This window comes from Pecten maximus, chromosome 5, assembly GCF_902652985.1.
Source record: "Pecten maximus chromosome 5, xPecMax1.1, whole genome shotgun sequence".
Lineage (NCBI taxonomy): Eukaryota > Metazoa > Mollusca > Bivalvia > Pectinida > Pectinidae > Pecten > Pecten maximus.
Window position 1 is genome coordinate 108,123 of NC_047019.1, and position 24,021 is coordinate 132,143.

At 38.1% G+C, this 24,021-nt stretch overlaps 1 protein-coding gene across 1 annotated transcript in view; it reads right to left on the minus strand.

Annotated features, from left to right (window-relative positions):
- Positions 1–24,021, minus strand: part of LOC117326765 (snake venom 5'-nucleotidase-like) — a 137,443-nt gene that overhangs the window by 15,881 nt on the left and 97,541 nt on the right. The window contains exons 5-7 of the mRNA XM_033883483.1: positions 11,873–12,124; positions 8,900–9,055; positions 3,083–3,286 (exon numbers count right to left, since the gene is read on the minus strand). Of these exons, the coding sequence (XP_033739374.1) occupies positions 3,083–3,286; positions 8,900–9,055; positions 11,873–12,124 (612 nt within the window). The remainder of the gene's footprint in view (positions 1–3,082; positions 3,287–8,899; positions 9,056–11,872; positions 12,125–24,021) is intronic.

Below are 24,021 nucleotides of genomic sequence, written 5' to 3' on the forward strand. Positions count from 1 at the left end.
GACCTTTATATCGTCCTGTACATATCTTATATGGACAGGGGGCGTTTACACTGTCCGTTACATATGTTATATTGACGGGGAACCTTTATACCGTCCTTTACATATCTTATATGGACGGGGAACCTTTATACCGTCCATTACATATCTTATATGGACGGGGGACCTTTATACCGTCCTTTACATATCTTATATGGACGGGGGACCTTTATACCGTCCTTTACATATCTTATATGGACGGGGGACCTTTATATCGTCCTTTACATATCTTATATGGACGGGAACCTGTATATCGTCCTTTACATATCTTATATGGACGGGAACCTGTATATCGTCCTTTACATATCTTATATGGACGGGGGACCTTTATACCATCCATTACATATCTTATATGGACGGGAACCTTTATACCGTCCTTTACATATCTTATATGGACGGGAACCTTTATATCGTCCTTTACATGTCTTATATGGACGGGGAACCTTTATACCGTCCTTTACATATCTTATATGGACGGGGAACCTTTATACCGTCCTTTACATATCTTATATGGACGGGAACCTTTATACCGTCCTTTACATATCTTATATGGACGGGAACCTTTATACCGTCCTTTACATATCTTATATGGACGGGGAACCTTTATACCGTCCTTTACATATCTTATATGGACGGGGAACCTTTATACTGTCCTTTACATATCTTATATAGACGGGAACCTTTATACTGTCCTTTACATATCTTATATGGACGGGGAACCTTTATACCGTCCTTTACATATCTTATATGGACGGGGGACCTTTATATCGTCCTTTACATATCTTATACGGACGGGGAAACTTTATACCGTCCTTTACATATCTGGTATGGACGGGGAATCTTTATATCGTCCTTTACATATCTTATATGGACGGGAACCTTTATATCGTCCTTTACATATCTTATATGGACTGGGAACCTTTATACCGTCCTTTACATATCTTATATGGACTGGGAACCTTTATACCGTCCATTACATATCTTATATGGACGGGAACCTTTATACCGTCCTTTACATATCTTATATGGACGGGGGACCTTTATACCGTCCATTACATATCTGATATGGACGGGAACCTTTATACCGTCCTTTACATATCTTATATGGACGGGGAACCTTTCTACCGTCCTGTACATATCTTATACGGACGGGAACCTTTATACTGTCCATTACATATCTTACATGGACAGGGAACCTTTATACCGTCCATTACATATCTTATATGGACGGGGGACCTTTATACCGTCCATTACATATCTTATATGGACGGGAACCTGTATATCGTCCTTTACATATCTTATATGGACGGGAACCTTTATACCATCCATTACATATCTTATATGGACGGGGGACCTTTATACTGCCCTTTACATATCTTACATGGACGGGAACCTTTATACCGTCCTTTACATATCTTATATGGACGGGAACCTTTATACCGTCCTTTACATATCTTATATGGACGGGGAACCTTTATACCGTCCTTTACATATCTTATATGGACGGGGAACCTTTATACTGTCCTTTACATATCTTATATAGACGGGAACCTTTATACTGTCCTTTACATATCTTATATGGACGGGGAACCTTTATACTGTCCTTTACATATCTTATATGGACGGGAATCTTTATACCGTCCATTACATATCTTATATGGACGGGGAACCTTTCTACCGTCCTGTACATATCTTATACGGACGGGAACCTTGATACTGTCCATTACATATCTTACATGGACAGGGAACCTTTATACCGTCCATTACATATCTTATATGGACGGGGGACCTTTATACCGTCCATTACATATCTGATACGGACGGGGGACCTTTATACCATCCATTACATATCTTATATGGACGGGAACCTTTATACCGTCCTTTACATATCTTATACGGACGGGGGACCTTTATACTGTCCATTACATATCTTACATGGACGGGAACCTTTATACCGTCCTTTACATATCTTATATGGATGGGCGACCTTTATACCGTCCTTTACATATCTTATACGGACGGGAACCTTTATACTGTCCTTTACATATCTTATATGGACGGGAACCTTTATACCGTCCTTTACATATCTTATATGGACGGGAACCTTTATATCGTCCTTTACATATCTTACATGGACGGGAACCTTTATACCGTCCATTACATATCTTATATGGATGGGCGACCTTTATACCGTCCTTTACATATCTTATACGGACGGGAACCTTTATACTGTCCTTTACATATCTTATATGGACGGGAACCTTTATACTGTCCATTACATATCTTATATGGACGGGAACCTTTATACTGTCCATTACATATCTTATACGGACGGGAACCTTTATACTGTCCATTACATATCTTACATGGACGGGAACCTTTAAACCGTCCTTTACATATCTTACATGGACGGGAACCTTTATATCGCCCTTTACATATCTTACATGGACGGGGGACCTTTATACCGCTCTGTACATATTTCATATTGACGGAGTGACCTTTTAATGGCCGCAAACAGATTGCATATAGACGAAGAAACATTTATACGGTTCTCGTAAAATTTGCTGCAATTGGAAGACACTTATACTGTTTAATACATATTTGATATTGACGGTGACATTTTTATATTGTCAAAGATATATTTTGTATGGACGGGTGATTCTTACTACCGTCCTATGCACATTATATATATTGGCGGGGAAATCTTTCTCCTGGTCTAATACATATTTATATGGGCGGAACACGTTGATAATGTTGCAACAGGGTGTATTCTTTATGTCTTGATAGAAGTGGAATGATAAAAATTATTGTGCGTTTTGTAACCTTATATAAAGATTAAACATTATATATCATGGCATAATATGATGCATCTTCAATATATATTCAATTCCGTTTTTTGTGTTTATTATAGGTAGCTTAGTTTAGGTAGAGAGATCACAATTGTGACATTACACAAATGTTAGGTTAATTAAATTATTCATTAACCTTTGTTTAAAATAATATAAATGTAAGTTGTTGCATACGTAAAGTACAGTTTCGCTCTTACCAACAATATGCTCCTGTTCTGCGTTGTTTTTGATGACGTCATACCCGTCGCCTCCATTGACGATGAAATTAGATACAATCACTCCGTACATTTTGTCGTCGTCCAAAGGAAGGTATTCCGGTACTGGACAGTCCGAACACACAGCCTGTACGTCTACAACCCTATGGCCAACCGCCTTTGAAAGGTCATACGTAACATGCACACCTAAACATATTATGAAAAGATAAATCGTCAAATAGATGCTAGATTCCATTTTATCGTTTTTGAATGATCTTAGTTTACATGTTGTTTTTAAGAGCTCAACAGAACACACAACAGAGACTGCAATATTCCTCATTTTCTCATATTGTTATATTGACGTGTTTTCTTTAAATGCCAAAACATGAAGATCGACATTCCCCGTACAACCTAAAATCAAAGATACTACAGACACTTCAACAACAGTGCCTTACACCGATCTTTACTAATAACGTAACCAGAATGGCCAGCTTACTGAACCGTATGATTAACGTAACCAGAAGGACCAGCTTACTGAACCGTATCATTAACATAACCAGAATGGCCAGCTTACTGAACCGTATCTTAACCGTAACCAGAAGGACCAGCTTACTGAACCGTATGATTAACGTAACCAGTAGGGCCAGCTTACTGAACCGTATCTTTACCGTAACCAGAAGGACCAGCTTACTGAACCGTATCTTTACCGTAACCAGAAGGACCAGCTTACTGAACCGTATCATAAAGAATGGAGTGTAGTAAGGGGCGATAACTCGTTATCGTTCCTTACGGAACGAAATGAAGGTACGAGAGAATACACCGTTTTTGCCGGATATAATGGCTCTTTGAGGACGGTAAAACTGACACATACAATTTTGATGGTGTTTTGAACCATTGTAAAACTCGGCTCCATCTAGGTCTGGATGTATCTGGTATTCCTGTGGAAATTCGTATTTATGAGATATTTTGGGTCAAACATGCCAAAATCGTCACTTTGACCGGTAGCTTCTGTTTAACCGGTCCTTAAAAATCAGCGATTAAATCCAAAAATTTGAAACTCCAAACATAACAAGAAGAGATAGTTCTAAAGAAAAGTGTATCTTTAGTTTTTCTATATCTTTCATAGAACGGCCTCAATAGGGTTTTGAAAAAGGGTCGTATTTTATCGAGAGGTGGCGGATGTTACGTCACCAGTCACCTAAATATCCAATCAGTAGGCCCGGATGCATTCACCTTCCTATTAATTCTTCTGCCCAAACGGGAAAAACCCACAATCTATTTTTGATTTGGTGCTGTGGTCCCTAGAAGCCCTGATTTTGACATCATAATGATATACATGACATTTGTTTTTATCTTTGATCGTATATGTAATTATTAATCGATTAGAATACCGCGAGTAATCTGTTACTAAGATGAACTTAGGGTTGATTGTTTGGTTGTTTTATCACCACGTGTATATATATTGCAATCAGGATCGTTTTGAGGCTGGGTCTCCTTATAGTAGTGGATGACTACCTCACTGAACAACAACACACGAGAGACCCTAACGTATGCTTGCATAGATGCCAATTGATGTCTCATAATCAATTAATGTGTCATATTCCAGAAAACTGAAGAATTATGAAAATTATTACAGTGGTAACCCTCAAACCTTCAATTTCCTCGCGCCAGTATTAATATTTAAACGTATTTGAGAGTTTTAAATGTCGCGCGAATAAATTAAGTGCAAGTGAGAAAATTAAGTGAAAGTGAGGAAATTAAGAGCAAGTGAAGGTATTTATGCTAAAGGAAAGGAAATAAAGGTTTTTGGGGTTACCAGTGTTATAAGATAACCAATAATCTATTTAGTGCCCAACTTAAAAAAAAATTGACACAAATGTTCTTCAATGTCATTGGGTTTGCAACTGATCTTTTATTTTCCGATCGGTCAGCCAAGATGGCCGCCACAGACTTATTTGCCTCTGACTGGTGAAAATTTAGATATTGTTTGATTTCGATTACCATTGGTATATGGTATATATTGGTATTAGGGGACTGCGAATTCCATTGCATGGGTATCATTGCCATGTCAAGGCTTCTGATTTGTCGAAGTTTAGACAATGGATTTGGATGCAAAATGGTACATTTTTGTAAATAGAGGAATTCGAATTCAGCCACATGGGATTCATTGCCATATCAACCACATTGAGGAATTCAATCGGTCAAATTTTAGATGCAAATTCAACCTCACGGATATTCTTGCCATATAACCACGCTGATGTTTCTTATTGGTCGAAATATTGACATTGAACGATTTGATGTAAACCAGGACTCGTGCATGGAACCTCTGAACTCAAGACGGACATTTCTGTATCACCCTCAGCATTTATTTTTTTCTGTCTTTCGTGCTCATCCAGAGTTATCTTCCCTAACTCCACTTCATTCTTTCTGTGACACTCCTTTAGGTGTCACCCCACTAGTTAACATAACCAGAATGGCCAGCTTACTGAACCGTATCTTTACCGTAACCAGAAGGACCAGCTTACTAAACCGTATCAGTAACATAACCAGAATGGGCAGCTTACTGAACCGTATCTTTACCGTAACCAGAAGGACCAGCTTACTGAACCGTATGATTAACGTAACCAGAAGGACCAGCTTACTGAACCGTATGATTAACGTAACCAGAAGGGGCAGCTTACTGAACCGTGTCATTAACGTAACCAGAAGGACCAGCTTACTGAACCGTATGATTAACGTAACCAGAAGGGGCAGCTTACTGAACCGTATGATTAACGTAACCAGAAGGACCAGCTTACTGAACCGTATCATTACCGTAACCAGAAGGACCAGCTTACTGAACCGTATCATTACCGTAACCAGAAGGACCAGCTTACTGAACCGTATCATTAACATAACCAGAATGGGCAGCTTACTGAACCGTATGATTAACGTAACCAGAAGGACCAACTTACTGAACCGTATCATTAACGTAACCAGAAGGACCAGCTTACTGAACCGTATCATTACCGTAACCAGAAGGACCAGCTTACTGAACCGTATCATTACCGTAACCAGAAGGACCAGCTTACTGAACCGTATCATTAACGTAACCAGAAGGACCAGCTTACTGAACCGTATCATTACCGTAACCAGAAGGACCAGCTTACTGAACCGTATCATTACCGTAACCAGAAGGACCAGCTTACTGAACCGTATCATTAACATAACCAGAATTGGCAGCTTACTGAACCGTGTCATTAACGTAACCAGAAGGACCAGCTTACTGAACCGTATGATTAACGTAACCAGAAGGACCAGCTTACTGAACCGTATCATTAACGTAACCAGAAGGACCAGCTTACTGAACCGTATCATTAACGTAACCAGAAGGGCCAGCTTACTGAACCGTATCATTACCGTAACCAGAAGGACCAACTTACTGAACCGTATCATTAACGTAACCAGAAGGACCAGCTTACTGAACCGTATGATTACCGTAACCAGAAGGACCAGCTTACTGAACCGTATCATTACCGTAACCAGAAGGACCAGCTTACTGAACCGTGTCATTAACGTAACCAGAAGGGGCAGCTTACTGAACCGTGTCATTAACGTAACCAGAAGGGGCAGCTTACTGAACCGTATGATATCCGTGATGATTTCAACAAAATCATTTGGGTTTTTTTTCTATTTCTAGAAAGTAACACCTCTGCCTACTTTACCTAGTTCATGTCCCAGATGATTTGATATATAATGGTTGGTTCCCGTATTCATGATTCATCATGATTTCCATGACAGCATTTGACTACTAATGGAGAAATTAACAGCAACAGGTTTTGAGGTGTAGGTTGATGACATTTCCCTTGATAGCTGATGGGGACCAAGAATAATTGGTTGTATATTGACAAGTTTGACGGCTAATTGGGACCTGGAATGATTGATGGTATATTGACAAGTTTGACGGCTAATTGGGACCCGGAATGATTGATGGTATATTGACAAGTTTGACAGGTGTTTGGGACCTGGAATGAGTAATGGTATAGTGACAAGTTTGACAGATAATTGGGACCTGGAATGATTAATGGTATAGTAAAAAGTTTGACAGGTGATTGGGACTTGTAATGCTTAATGGTATAGTGACAAGTTTTACAGGTGATTGGGACCGGGAATGATTAATGGTATAGTGACAAATTTGACAGGTGATTGGACCCGGAATGATTAATGGTATAGTGACAAGTTTGACAGCTAATTGGGACCTGGAATGATTAATGGTATAGTGACACGTTTGACAGGTGATTGGGACCTGTAATGATTAATGGTATGGTGACAAGTTTGACAGGTGATTGGGACCTGGAATGATTAATGGTATAGTGACACGTTTGACAGGTGATTGGGACCTGGAATGATTAATGGTATAGTGACAAGTTTGACAGGTGATTGGGACCTGTAATGATTAATGGTATAGTGACAAGTTTGACAGGTGATTGGGACCTGGAATGATTAATGGTATAGTGACACGTTTGACAGGTGATTGGGACCTGTAATGATTAATGGTATAGTGACAAGTTTGACAGGTGATTGGACCCGGAATGATTAATGGTATAGTGACAAGTTTGACAGCTAATTGGGACCTGGAATGATTAATGGTATAGTGACAAGTTTGACAGGTGATTGGACCTGGAATGATTAATGGTATAGTGACACGTTTGACAGGTGATTGGACCTGGAATGAGTAATGGTATAGTGACAAGTTTGACAGGTGATTGGACCTGGAATAATTAATGGTATAGTGACAAGTTTGACAGGTGATTGGACCCAGAATGATTAATGGTATAGTGACAAGTTTGACAGGTGATTGGACCTGGAATGATTAATGGTATAGTGACACGTTTGACAGGTGATTGGGACCTGTAATGATTAATGGTATATTGACAAGTTTGACAAGTGATTGGGACCTGTAATGATTAATGGTTTATTGACAAGTTTGACAAGAAGGTGACCTAAAGTTCAACATAGCCTCCTTCGGAGATAAAATGGAAGTAACATGGATTCCGTAATAATTTGTATAATATTCAAATTCAAAAGAAAACAAAAGAAATATATTTATTTACATATCGAAATATCAATAGTTTAACTTTATTTAAGAGATTTATTGATTTATATATGGCAACAGATGCTAGTCATAATGACACTTAATGACTCCGTTTCGTTTCACGGTGCAATATTAAATGTTGTTTTAACTTGATAAAAATCGCACTGCTGGATTAAAAGCTCCGATTGATCAATTTCTGTAGTTCTGTGGTATAAAAGGTAAAATAATGGACGATTTTTATATTTATTTCACCAACTATATGTGTTGCCGGAAATGGTCTCGAGAACTTATGACACCACAACAGGAGGCCTGAAAGTTACTCTTATTACAAGAGCATCTCAAGAAATGCGATTGTTAGGTAGGAAAAGTGAAATTGTAAAAGGGTCAAATGTTAATGATGATTAAACATGGATCGACATCAAGTTTACGTATAGGTTAACTTTACCTATACACACATTCTCGAGATAATCGTAAACATATATTGAAACCAAATAATCAGCAAACAAAAACAAAAAACAAAACAAAAAACAAAAACACGAACAAACAAACAATGGTTTTCAACTATAATTATCTTTATAACGAATAAGAATACCTCAATTTCATCGGGCTTCTTTTGCAACAATATCTAAATTGATCATTCATCAGTTATATTTCGAAAGTGGTTCAGTGACAAGGTGTTAGAAAACATTGTTTGTGTCGTCAGACTTTTCCTGTGGGAAAAAAACCAAAGCAACAACTAAACTGACCTGAGACCTGAAAAAAGCGACCGGAGGGATCCACTGTGTTCCATCTACTAACACTGTTCTCTAAGGCTGCTCGAAGGTGGCGCCCCTGTAGACGAATCGTCTCCAACGTGTTCCTAAACGGTTGTACCTCCACGATGAGTCCAAACGTTATATTCCCTTTAGTGAATTGCGACAAAGACATGGTTAGTGATCTCACAGACATGGTTAGTGATCTCACAGACATGGTTAGTGATCTCACATGTGGAGTGTGTAAGCGTATTTAAGACAAAGACATGGTTAGTGATCTCACAGACATGGTTAGTGATCTCACAGACATGGTTAGTGATCTCACATGTGTAGTGTGTAAGCGTATTTAAGACAAAGACATGGTTAGTGATCTCACAGACATGGTTAGTGATCTCACAGACATTGTTAGTGATCTCACAGACATGGTTAGTGATCTCACAGACATTGTTAGTGATCTCACAGACATGGTTAGTGATCTCACAGACATTGTTAGTGATCTCACAGACATGGTTAGTGATATCACACCTGTAGTGTAAGTATAATAACTCTCACAGATGCACTATATCATTTTTTGTCTATGCCATTTGAACAAATTATTAATTGTGATCATTGACGTATGAATCATATGAATTATATTGTTACTGTTTGTCTCCATTTTGTTTTTACAGTGAAAGACTAGATATTTTTTAGTTGTGCAGTCAAGCATAGGCAGGGGAATATGGGTTGAAGTCAAACATCAGTCGGCTGATTCAGGAAAGCCTATCGGCTCTGAAAAACTTTCATTCATATTTGTTATTATCTTGACACTTTGACAGTCGGCTTATTTTTAAAGGTATACCAAAGGGTAACCATATTTTTTTCTCAACATTCCAAATATGTATCAGTCATCGAGAAAAAATAAATAAACAAAACGTTACTATATAATAGTTTCACAACGCTTGTTGGATTTTCCCAAGCATTTCAGGAAAAAGGTGTGAGAAAAACAGTCCATCATATGTCGGGTGTATGATTGGCCTATCCCACATACCTAACATATAATGGCCTTAATCTTAGATAGCATTTCATGCGCGCGGAGTAATCTGCGATCAAGTTAAAATACTCTTATATTGTCTGCATGTGTTAACATCTGCTAGTCGTTATCGTCAGTGGAAGGTTTTAAAAGTTGAACTTAACTGAATATATATATATATATACAGGGTGTCCCAAAAAACATGTCCCGAGTTTGACGCTTTATAAAAAATGTTTTAATAGACGGAGGAATTCGATGTATATACCATAAGAAAGGTAATGATCTGCTTAGTACAACGATATATAACAACCCTACAAAATATCTTTTTGTTAGTACTTATATTGAAATTCATGAGAAAGTGACATTTCGCTAATTTTGCGATTTGTTCAGAAAATTGATAATTTCAGTCAAAGAATGTGTTCGAGGTGTCCGCCCTTCTTTTCGATGACATGCTGAATTCTGTCCCTGAAATTCCTCACCACCTCCCTGCATGTGTCTGGCCGGATGTTCCTGGTTTCCCTGATGATGGCAGTTTTGAGTTCTTGGAGATTAGATGGAGGAGGAGTGTAAACACGGTCCTTGAGGTAGCCCCAAAGGTAAAAATCTATCGGGTTCAGGTCTGGAGAATGAGGTGGCCACTCAATGTCAGTACGCAACGATATCAGCCTATTGCCAAAAGTGTCTGCTAGCCAGGTCAACACTCGATTTCTGTGTGGGGGGTCGCCCCATCTTGCTGATACCACACACCATTTAGTTCATGTCCATTTCTCCTCAGTGCTGGTATGAACCTCTTGCTGAGGATTTGAAGGTATCGATCTGACGTCACAGTAGCCGTTTCGCCTGCCGACTCATAGAAAAAGGGTCCAATGATCCCATGTCTGCTTAAAGCTGCCCATACAGTTACCTTGTCACTATGCAGAGGTTTTTCTTCATAAAAGTCTGGTTTGGATGTCCCCCAAAACCTATGTTCTGCTTGTTCACTTGGACACTCAATGTGAAGTGAGCCTCGTCTGAGAACCACACACTGTCCAAAATGTCGTCGTGTTCCAGCACCCAGTTCGTGAATGTTAATCTCGACGCAATATCACTTTCTTTCAGGTGTTTCATTACAGATATTTTGTATGGTGTCAATTTGAGATCGAATTTCAGAATCCTTTGCACTGATGATTTACTTGGATGTTGGTTCATGTCAGACAGTACCTTTCTGATGGACCTCTTTGGTGTTTCCTCTATGATGGTCTTCACTTGACTGATGTTCTCGTCGCACCTAGCGCTCCTCCGTCTACCACTGCTTCCTTTCCTGCGATCGGTGACACATCCATGAGCTTCAAATTTTGACACAATTATGTAAATCTGCTTCCTGGAGATGGACTGCATACCTGGGTGACGTTTTCGTAACATTTCATTCACTAAAGTAGGGGATTTTCCGGTCACATAGTAGAGTTCAATAATTTCAGCCTGAATCTTCATGTTGCTGGAAAGTCACTGAATTGTGACATCATCGATGACGTCATCATTTTTATTATGACGTCATCACACGTACTGATGATGTAATCAGTACATGTGTTCCCAATTAAGTTAAATTAGGATACTCCTGCTTTCCAAAGCATTTTGAATTTTCAAAAAAAGTTTAGTATTGCAAAAGTTATTACCTGTCAAAGTCGGGACATGTTTTTTGGGATACCCTGTGTGTGTGTGTGTGTGTGTGTGTGTGTGAGTGTGTGTGTGTGTGTGTTTGTGATGATGATGATGTGTGTGTGTGTGTGTGTGTGTGTGTGTGTGTGTGTATTCCGTAAGTATATGTATCGTACCAGCAATAAACCGATAGAGCTCTCTGGATTTTCAAATTTTGCTTTTCCCATGCATGAATGACGAAAAGCTGCACGCAGTAGTTTTTGTTCAAGTCTCTATATACTGAACCCATTGCTAAATCTGCTTTTGTCTTCTACAATCGTTACCTGGGTCGAAGGAGGCCCGAATAGATCCAGAGTTGACAAGCGCTATGAATATCCTGGATGTTGCCAAGGAGTCGGCGTGTCGAAGGTTTTGATACACCATGCCATCAGCAATCATGTTCCCCATGTTACACTCCCACAGGCGGCACTTGAGGCGTTGTCCTTCCATTCTGACCAATGTACGGCCAGCAACCTTATTTCGAAAGGCATCTAGTTGTGGCCTGTATATATCCAACAAGACTTTGGCTGCTTCGTCTGGGCAACAAAAATAAAAAAAATAATAAAAATAAATGTCGACATTTGAGCATTTGATCCCTATACTGGACGCAGGGAAGAAGTTCATTATGAAATTACTTTGATTAGTTTATTTGATTTTTGCTATGTGAATTGTGTTTTTACGCTTATTATACTATTTTATCTGTTGAAATAGAGGATGTGGATCCTTAACAATATCCGGATTAGTAAGCGAGGAGGTAACACATTCAAGATATTTCTATTTGTTAAATAGTATCTCCTTAGACAAAAACATTGCTTTGCGCCATTTCTCGATAGAGTTTTGTTAAGACTATTTCAAAACCCAACAACAGTTCACCCGTGACATTTTCTAAAGTGAATTTAGGTGCCCACTGCTATAATTGATGGTGTTTTAGTACCCAGCTAGGGCGGGATATAATGTGTGGGTAAGTAATGCTTATTTATGAAACATACTGTATTTATCACGCAATGCTATTCAGCTGATTAATTTTCCCTGTGATCACATCAAAAGCCACCAATGGTGTCTACTCTCAACTTCTATATGGATTTTGTAGAACACACCATCAGGATGTACACCTCTGTTTGTTTGTTTGTTTGTTTGTTTGTTTGTTGTTGTTTTTTTTTTGTTTTTTTTTTTGGACGAACATAACTTCATTAAAGATCGTTCTTTTCCATACGTGCTCAGTGTGTCATGTAGATCATAGTTGGGCTGATATCATGTTATCAGAGAATGTGTCCACGTAAAACCCATGATATTGGGTCAAATCTTAAAGTCTCTAATTGTGTCATTTTAACCGTTTATGAAAGCTTATGGCCCGCTGAGATTGAATGAGCAATTGTTGGATCATCGGCTGGAAAATGACGGAGATATGGCACTTTGAAAAAACAGTTTTCACCGCAAAATTTAAAAAAAATCAGGCAAAAATGAACTTAAAATGATTCAGCTACTTCATCTATATAAATACAGACTTGATATTTGGCACAAAAATAACAGGTAAGTGTGGCAACAAAGTTCCTTACATTGCATTGACCTTGACCTTCATTCAAGATCACATTGGTTAAAAAATCAAATCAATTTCGTTTTTTAGTTCGTTTTAGTCCTTGCGCGCTAAGTGTAACGTGCAATTCATGGCAGTGGCAAGCTTTTCTCATTTACATGCTATCATAAAATGTGTCAACGTCAAGGACCCAATGCCAGGTGAATTAAGGTCAAAAACATCAACTTGAAATTGATTCACTGGAACGGAAATGTGTTTTGCGCAGAAATAACAATTCGAAAATAATTTTTTTTCCCCGCCAAACATTTCTCTAAAGTTCTCTAAAAAATGCGGTTAGTTTGCTAATACTCCTTTACCTTTTCACAAATTTCCTATTTGGTACATGTACATCTATACCATGCACGTGCGCCTAGATTTCGAATTGCTTTCCATTGACCTTGACATTCTTTCAAGGTCAAACATGTTAAATAATCATAATATCCTTAAAATAACGCAGAAACGTCACTTAGATATGTTTATTTCTGCCAAAATTCAAACTTATCGTCAAATTGCATTTGGAATGTTTTTAGCCAATTCTCTTACACATACATATTTGATTATTAGCGAATATTTAGCACGGATGACTTGCTACAAAAAGGAATGCAAATCGTTAACCTTGACCTTCGAAGTTCAAGGTCACGAGCAAGGTTCAAAGTCAAATGGACGGTTACAGAAGGGAAATAAAGATACAACGAAGAAAACGAATAGAAAACGTAAGTGAAACTTATCTAAGATCATTGAAGAATGAAAATTACGAGTTTTTATCTTGATCAAATCTAGTTATTTGTGGTATTTTCACCATTTTGAGGTCAGAAATTTAAACAAAAACAAATAAAAAAGATATATACTTTTCCACAATGTTGCATATTACGTTCATTTTGTTGTACATTGCATAGTGATACAGCAGAAATGAGTTTGCCACAATTAACAAGAAGCCCATGAGTTTTAACGGTCACATAGTTCTGAATACTTTTGTACTATTGCAGTATGCATACTCAGTAGCAAGTATTGTGGCACTATTGGTCATGACGGATAACTTGTATTTTTGACCGACCCGACAAATAGCAACACTTGGTAGGATGCAAAAACAGTTAGGACACGGTTGAGATGAATGCCACTAGTACAAGGTTAAAATATATGTTGTATTTAGGAAAACAATGGTTGCGTAAGCATGTTACAGAATAGTTGCCGTGGCTGTCATATCAAAGTTTTTTGCAATGCCGAAAAATAAAAACACTTTATTGGCTTCCATTTAAAGCTCAACCACACAAATAGAACTGGGGAAGATGTTTAAAATGTGTTTTTTACAATATGGCTGCCATGACGGCCATCTCGGAAACATCTCGGAAATTATCTCAGGATGATTTCAAGTAGGTAAGAGCTGAATCTCATTTCTGGAATTAGGGAAGGAGTTTGAAATAGGTGTTGCTCAGGAAAAGTATGATTGTGCCATTATATTACAAAATGGCCGCTATGGCTGCCGTAACAAAGTTAATATGGGACTGAGAAATATAGCATCAGCTTGTTGGCGCAGCGTCCTTAGAAGCATCGCTGATTTCCAGCTTAATGGCAACATTAGAACTGAGGAAGAAGTTTAAAATGTGTTGTTTTCAAGATGGTTGCCATAGCGGTCATCTTGGATTTATACTGACCCGAAAAACAACAACAGTTTGTCACGACTATCTAAAGATTATTTTAGGTAAGTAAGAGCTGAATCTTATTAGTAGAAGTTTGACATAGGTGTTGTTCAGGGAAATCTTGATTGCGAAGGCATTTTAAAAAAATGACCGCCGTGGCGGTCATGTCCGGCCATGTCAAAATTGTCACGAGGTGGAAAATAACAAAACATTGCTTGTTTCCTTCCTCAAGATATCCGCCAATTTCCGGATCAACGACACCAGTGGGATTTAAGAAGTGTGAATTGTGCTTTTCCAGAAGGCGAACATTGTGGCAATCGTGAATTTTAGACTGACCTGAAAATGAACACCACTTGATAAGGACCCTAACCCTAACCCAGAATCACTTTAGGTACGTTGACATAAGGACTACTCCAGAATCACTTCAGGTACGTTGACATAAATCCGACTCGAAGAAATTGAGAAGAAGTTTGATATAACAAAAACTTTTTTATCTATCAATTGATATAATTCATACACTAAGCATTTTCATGTAAGACTTACAACATTACATTTTTCTTTCACTCAATATAAGAAAAAACTAAATAGAGCTAAATTACTTGAGCTTCCAGTTAGGCAAACCCCAAACTTGAACGATCCCAAGCTTATCTTTGAGGCATAGGTAATGAGAAGAGAGATTTATTAATCTTGAGCGATCTCAAGGCACGCAGTAAGCAGCTTGTAGCAGGCGGTTCTATATGGATTGTTTCGGACAAGGTTATCCTAAGCTTGAGCGATCCCAAAATTAACTGTGGTACTAAGTTAGGGAAACAAGCGATTCCTTTTAACTTGAGCGATCCCAGGACACGGAGTAAGCAGCTGGTTGCAGATGGCCTTGCTTCACCGTGAAGAAGACTTGGAGGTCGCATGACTTCCATCTCATGTATTAGTTCGGCAATAACTAATCTATCGTTGTGTGGAGTTGATTTCAGCAAGGAATTCGCGATTTACTCTAAATAAGGCATATTAACGACGCAAGTGGAGACGGACGATCGATTTCTACGTTTTCATTGCTGAAATGTACTGTAAATTCAAAAAGTAATCAGATTAAGATGTTATTGTAATCAGTAACATGTTTTGAGAAGTATACACTATTGGGTTACTGTGATCCGTGTCTTTGTTTTCATCGGTCTTGAAGGTACGGTAGTATAAGAGCCATTGCAAATGACGACGGCGAACTGGGAACAAATTCCTTAGACGACTATTGTATAAATTATACTGTGTCTGAGTTATAACTGTATTTTTAACTAGTGGGGTGACACCTGAAGGATGTCACAGAAAGAATGAAGTGTAGTGAGGGGCGATAACTCTGTTCCAGCAGTTTTCATCAAAATCGCTCTCTATCTACATTTCGACCAATAAGATAAGACCTTGTGTTGTGGGCCGCCGTAGCCGAGTGGTTAAGGTGTCCCGACACTTTATCACTAGCCCTTCACCTCTGGGTTGTGAGTTCGAAACAAAAATGGGGCAGATACCTTGTTCTGACTCTAGGTCGGTGGTTTTTCTCCGGGTTCTCCAGCTTTCCTCCATCACGAAAACCAAGCACTTCCTTAAATGATCCTGGCATTTTATAGGACGTTAAAAAAATAAGTAAAACTGTGCTGTTGCCAAGATAATGAAACCCATTAAGTTTAATTTGCTGTCCCATAATACCCCTATTTCATTGAAATCAAACAATATCTAAATTTGGACCAATCAGAGGCTAGAAAATGGCGACCTTTTCGGTAAAATATGATTATTGTTAAGTGTTATACAAGAGTAACCAGTGTCCCATGATGTACCTACATACCAAATTTAAATTTCATTGCAATTGGACAATAACTAAAATCTTCGAAAATGAATACGTTCTGTTACCACACTTCATTCTTTATAATATTCTATCGTCAATTTATCCATCGGAATCATGAGATCTCATTACCACGATAGTTAAGAAATAATTAACGATGATTCGTGTATTGTTGCAGGATATACAACGAGGACGAGGATATTTTGCAATTAAATTAATAACGAAGGCCGCAGGTCAAAGTTGATTATTTCTATTCTACCATGTACTGTTTAGTTCTGAGATCTATATAGAAAAACGGAAAAGAAACCCCTACCATTTACTGTTTAGTTCTGAGATCTATATAGAAAAACGGCAAAGAAACCCCGGAAAAACCTTGTAATTTATTTCTTGAGTATTGCATTATTTTGTTGATAAATTATATACATTTGTATTTCTTTACAGGCACTACAGTACTACAATTTTTTTTGAATTTTGAAAATTAAAAAAAAAGGATGAACAAAAAATAGGCCTTCGTAGGATTCGAACTCGCGTCTTGATAAAAATAGAAGAAAGTCTAACCATTAGTCCACTCGGCTACAGTAACCGTATTACTTAATGGTTGAATATTAGATACATAACATTGTAACAGCCGTTACTCACAAACGTCTATTATTGACACGTGCGTGTATTACTGGAAAATAATACACGGTTTTTAACCAATCAAAACTGTCGTTGCATAGCAAACATGGTAGAATATTAAATAATTAATGAATTTCGTTGCTTATACTGCCATTCATTATATTTCAAAATTAATAAAATATTTCTATTACTAAGTTTAAAATACCTCTTGAGTATTAATACTAAAAAAACAATTCCACAAGTGTACACAAAATCCTAAACATCACTTCTGGTTATAACATCATATATTGGGACCGAGTTCACAATTAGCTTCGCTATATGTTTCATTGTAATATTAAAATTCATAATAAATTCCCAAAATTGCATTTACAACTTTCTATTTCACCTGGTCAAGACCAACATCTGAGAAACAAAATATAAAAGTTCAACACAGCATGTTGGACATTATCAGGAGATATCTGTCAGCAGATGTCAACAAATACCGATTATATACATCCGGGTCAGGGGTAGAGGTCAAATCTACACCCAAAAGTGTGTTAACGACTTGCGCAACACGATCGGCCAATCAGCTTGTGTTTCTCCTGATCCAAGTCCCTTTGGAGAATGCGTTTCTCTGGTTTGTAGCTGTTTTCCCCGAGTAAATACATGTAACACATGAAACGGGTACTGTATATAAATAGTAGTGTGTTGACATTTAGAAAATCACAAATACACACTGTTACTGAAAATAGACTGACGTAGGATTCTGGTGTAAAAAGGCGGGCATTCCCCAGGCTGGGGGTTCCCCAGTGCAGTACCCATGTGACTTAAGCGGAAACTGTTGCATCATGGACACGACAGGGAAAAGAACTTAAACCAGCAGTCAAAGTGTCGATTTTGGCGTGTTTGTACCCAAAATATCTCCATAACTAGATTATTCCCAGAAATACGGGATATGCCTGGACATACATGTAGATCACACCGAGTTTTGTAAGTGTGGAAAGTTTTATCAAAATGTATAGAGTCGCTTTTCAGTTAGTTCCGGCAAAGTGGTCTGAATTTGCCGCATGTACATTACATTCCGTCCTTCAATACACTACATTCAACCTCTACTTGGTTACGTCACTGGTGACGTAATATCCGCCACCTCTCGATAAAATACGACCCTTTTTCAAAACCCTATTGTGGCCGTTCTATTAAAGATATAGAAAAACTAAAGTTTTCATTTTCTTTAGAATCTTCTCTACTTGTTATGTTTTGAGTTTCAGAATTTTTCATTAAAGCGCTGATTTTTAAGGACCGGTTAAACAGAAGCTACCGGTCAAAATGACGATTTTGGCATGTTTGACCCAAAATATCTCATAAATACGATTTCCCACAGGGATACCAGATACATCCAGACCTAGACCGAGCCGAGTTTTACAATCGTTCAAAGTATCAACCGAATTGTATGTGCCAATTTTTCTGTCCTCAAATCGCTATTATATCCGGCAAAATAGGCGAATTAGCTCGTATTACATTACGTTCCGTAAGGAACAATAACTCCGTTATCGCCCCTTACTACACTTCATTCTTTACCAGTTTAAATAAATTTAAAAATAGATTTAAAATAAATTTAAAAATAAATTTAAAATAAATTTTTAAATGTTAAATAAATTCAAATAAATCTGGATTTCACGCTGGCGTTGACTGGTGTGCATTTAACACAAGCGTTTACTGGAAAGCATTAAAAATGTATAAATACATTTAAAATAAATTAAAAAATATATATATAAATCAATTCAAACAAGGAGCCGCAAAGCCTGGCATTATCCCCCGCGCCCTACAGTTGGTATGAAAACCCAAATACATGTATAAATTAAGCTCAAAGTAAGAGTTATTAAGGAAACAGTAATTTGGTATTTTTGATTAAGTCTCCATGGTGACAGAAAAAATACCGAAAATGGAAGGTCCGCAATAGCAAAAGGCACAACTAGTCTGATATATTCAGAAAGTTTCAAGGAGCTGCGTTGAACAGTTTTGGAGTTGTAGCCAAGAAACAAAAGGAAACAGTAATTTGGTATTTTTAATTCAGTTTCCATGGTGACAGAAAAAATACCGAAAATGGAAGGTCCCCAATAGCAAAAGGCACAACTAGGGCACTAGCCTGATATATACAGAAAGTTTCAAGGAGCTGCATTGAACGGTTATGGAGTTATAGCCCGGAAACAGTAATTTGGTATTTTTGATTAAGTTTCCATGGTGACAGAAAAAATACCGAAAATGGAAGGTCCCCAATAGCAAAAGGCATACCTAGGGCACTAGTCTGATATATACAGAATGCTTCAAGGAGCTGCGTTGAACAGCTATTGAGTTATAGCCCGGAAACAGTAATTTGGCATTTTCGATTAAGTTTCCATGGTGACAGAAAAAATACCAAAAATGGAAGGTCCCTAATAGCAAAAGGCACAACTAGAGCACTAGTCTGATATATACAGAAAGATTCATGGAGCTGCTTCGAACGGTTTTTGAGTTATAGCCCGGAAACAAAAGGAAACAGTGATTTGGTATTTTTGACTAAGTTTCCATGGTGACAGAAAAAATACCGAAAAATCGAAGATCTGCAATAGCAAAAGGCACAACTAGGGCACTAGTCTGATATATAGAGAAAGTTTCAAGGAGCTGCGTTGAACGGTTATGGAGTTATAGCCCGGAAACAGTAATTTGGTATTTTTGATTAAGTTTCCATGGTGACAGAAAAAATACCGAAAATGGAAGGTCCCCAATAGCAACAGGCACAACTAGGGCACTAGTCTGATATATACAGTAAGTTTCATGGAGCTGCTTCGAACGGTTTTTGAGTTATAGCCCGGAAACAAAAGGAAACAGTAATTTGGTTTTTTGACTAAGTTTCCATGGTGACAGCAAAAATACCCCAAATGGAAGGTCCGTAATAGCAAAAGGCACAACTAGGGTACTAGTCTGATATATACAGAAAGTTTCAAGGAGCTGCGTTGAACGGTTATGGCGTTATAGCCCGGAAAAGAATCTCGGACGCACGGACGCACGGACGCACGGACGGAGCCCAATTTAATATCCCCCGCAAACGCGTTTCGCGGGGGATAATAATCTGGATTTAACACTGGCGTTGACTGGTGTGCATTTAACACTGGCGTTGACCGGTGTCCATTTAATACTGGCGTTGTCCGGTGTCCATTTAATACTGGCGTTGACCGGTGTTCATATAACATTGGCGTTGACCAGTGTGCATTTAGTACTGGCGTTAACCAGTGTGCATTTTACACTAATGTAGACATATCAGTGTCAAATGCACACTGGTCAACGCCAGTGTTTATTGCACACTGGTCAACGCCAGTTTTAAATGGACACCGGTCAACGCCAGTATTAAATGGACACCGGACAACGCCAGTATTAAATGGACACCGGTCAACGCCAGTATTAAATGAACACTGGTCAACGCCAGTATCAAATGGACACCGGTCAACGCCAGTGTTAAATGGACACTTGTCAACGCCAGTGTTAAATGGACACCGGTCAACGCCAGTGTTAAATGGACACCGGTCAACGCCAGTATTAAATGGACACCGGTCAACACCAGTATGAAATGGACACCGGTCAACGCCAGTATTAAATTGACACCGGTCAACGCCAGTATTAAATGAACACCGGTCAACGCCAGTATTAAATGGACACCGGTCAACACCAGTATGAAATGGACACCGGTCAACGCCAGTATTAAATGGACACTGGTCAACGCCAGTGTTAAAGGGACAATGGCCAACGCCAGTGTTAAAGGGACACTGGTCAACGCCAGTGTTAAATGGACACTGGTCAACGCCAGTGTTAAATACAATTTTCGTTATCGCCCCTCACTACACTTAAGCTGGTTCCGGATTGTAAATTTTCAGACTTTGCGAAAATGTGTTAGTGCGTTGGATTCTGAGTGTAAAAAGGCGGGAATTCTCCAGGTGGGAGATCCCCAGTGCAGTGTAAATCTCTGGATTACTGTCTTTCGATCGTCCGTACCCTTGTGTCCTTAGCGGAAACTGTTGCATCACGGACACGACAGAAAAATGAACATAATGTACCATATATGACAAAACAAGATTAATCCTGTCTTTTGGATGGAGATATTTGTGAAAAATAAGTAAAAAAAAAAAAAAAAAAAAATGTGCAGAGAATTGTGTCGTTCGTATTTTCTCTGATATCGTAAAATTGTTAGAAATATTTGCAGTGACAGTAAAATACAACCAGCTCATCGAGCGCTATAAGTTCAATCAGACAAGCAGAACAGACTTAGTAACGTCGCTCGTGACGTACTTCCGTACATGTAATAGACTCTCCGAAATGTGTGACCTCGCGGTACATAGTACCTATGTTTAAAACCCTATTGTGACCGTTCTGTGATAGATATAGAAAAAATAAAAATACTGTTTTCTTTGGAATTACATGTTCTTGTGATGTGTGGAGTTTCAATAAGATGACTTTATGCGTTAGTTTTCCAGGCCGAGTTGTGCAGAAACCAGCAGTCAAAGTGTCGATTTTTGCGTGATGTACCCAAAATATCTCCATAACTAGATTATTCCTAGATATACGGGATATGCCTGGACATACATGTAGATCACACCGGTTTTATAAGTGTAGAAAGTTTTATCAAAATGTATAGAGTCGCTTTTCAGTTAGCTCCGGCAAAGTGGTCTGAATTAGCCGCATGTACATTACATTCCGTCCTTCAATACACTACATTCCACCCCTACTTGGTTACGTCACTGGTGACGTAATATCCGCCACCTCTCGATAAAATACGACCCTTTTTCAAAACCCTATTGTGGCCGTTCTATTAAAGATACAGAAAAACTAAATATTTCATTTTCTTCAGAATCTCCTCTACTTGTTATGTTTTGAGTTTCAGAATTTTTCATCAAAGCGCTGATTTTTAAGGACCGGTTAAACAGAAGCTACCGGTCAAAATGACGATTTTGGCATGTTTGACCCAAAATGTCTCATAAATATGATTTCCCACGGATACCAGATACATCCAGACCTAGATCGAGCCGAGTTTCACAATCGTTCAAAGTATCAACCGAATTGTATGTGCCAATTTTTCTGTCCTCAAATCGCTATTATATCCGGCAAAATAGGCGAATTAGCTTGTATTACATTACGTTCCGTAAGGAACGATAACTCCGTTATCGTCCCTTACTACACTTCATTCTTTACTAGTGTGGTGACACCTGAAGGATGTCACAGAAAGAATGAAGCGTAGTAAGGGGCGGTAACTCGGATTCAGAGTGGTTTTCATCAAAACCACTTAATATATAAATTTCGACCAATAAGAAGACTGTGCTGGTCCCAATGCAACCAAATCCATCAAGTTGAAATTTGCAGTCGCCTAATACACCAACATATCAAATTTTATAAAAATCAGACAATATCTTAAATTGGACCATGTACCTTATAATTTACCAAATTTTATTGAACATGGACATTATATAAAATTGCACCAATCAGAGGTCAGTGAATGGCAGTCATTTTGTTAAAAATGCTAGTTAGGTGACAAGAGTAAAGAGTGTACCATTTTGTACTGGTATCCTTTTCAAATTTCATCAAAATCCGACTATCTAACTCTGGGCCAATCACAGGTCAGTTAAAGGTGGCCATTTTCTTTAAATGTGAATTTTAGGTTACAAGAGTGACCACTGTCCATAGATGTGCTTACATACCAAATTTCATTAAAGTCAGACAATATCTAAATTAAGACCAATAAGAGGCCGGAAAATGGCGACCATTTTGTGAAAATGTGAAATGATGTTGCGAGAGGGACCGTTGTTCCATGATGTAGCTACATATCAAATGTTGTTGAAATTGGACAATATCTTTATTTGGACCAATCAGAGGCCAAGAAATGGCGACCATTTTGTTAAAATGTGAAATGATGTTGCGGAAGGGACCGGTGTCCCATAATGTAGCTAAATATCAAATGTCTTTAAAATCGGACAATATCTAAATTTAGACCAATCAGAGGCCAGAAAACGGTGGTCGTTTTGTTAAAATGTGAAATGATGTTGCGGAAGGGACCGGTGTCCCATAATGTAGCTAAATATCAAATGTCTTTAAAATCGGACAATATCTAAATTTAGACCAATCAGAGGCCAGAAAATGGTGGTCGTTTTGTTAAAAAAGTTAATGTGAGGTTACAAGAGTAACTGGTGTCCCATGAAGTACCTACATACCAAATTTCATTGCAATCGAACAATATCTAAATTTGGACCTATTTCCTCGAAAAATGGGAATTCACTCAATCACTTGTAAATCTTAAGGATTTGATGGGAATTTGCTCACCCCAATATTTTTAATCTTGGAGCAAAAGGGGAATAATTCACACTTGTATGAGGAAAATCCTTTTTTTTTTTTGTATTCCCAGTGGATTACAAAGGAGAGAAGGAAAATTATTTTTTTTTTTTTTTTGCTTTAGCCACTTATAAAAATGTACTCAGAACAATATTTCGAGACATCATCCATAGAATTCAAAGTCAGTATTAGTGTCTATTACAATAGTTCATGTCGAGCAAATAGGGAAATGTCTAGGTATTACAATTTTTTGCTGTTTTGAAAATTTTACAACTTCTTACAACTAATGTTTGGAATCACTTTAAGTATAAAGGTCATGATAGATCGTCATAATTTCTTAAACTATCTATGATCATTTATTGATCGATCATGAATAGAAATATATCTCTACAAGAAGCCCAATGGACCTGTATCGACCACCTGGCTCTACAGCAACTTTGAAATTGATTG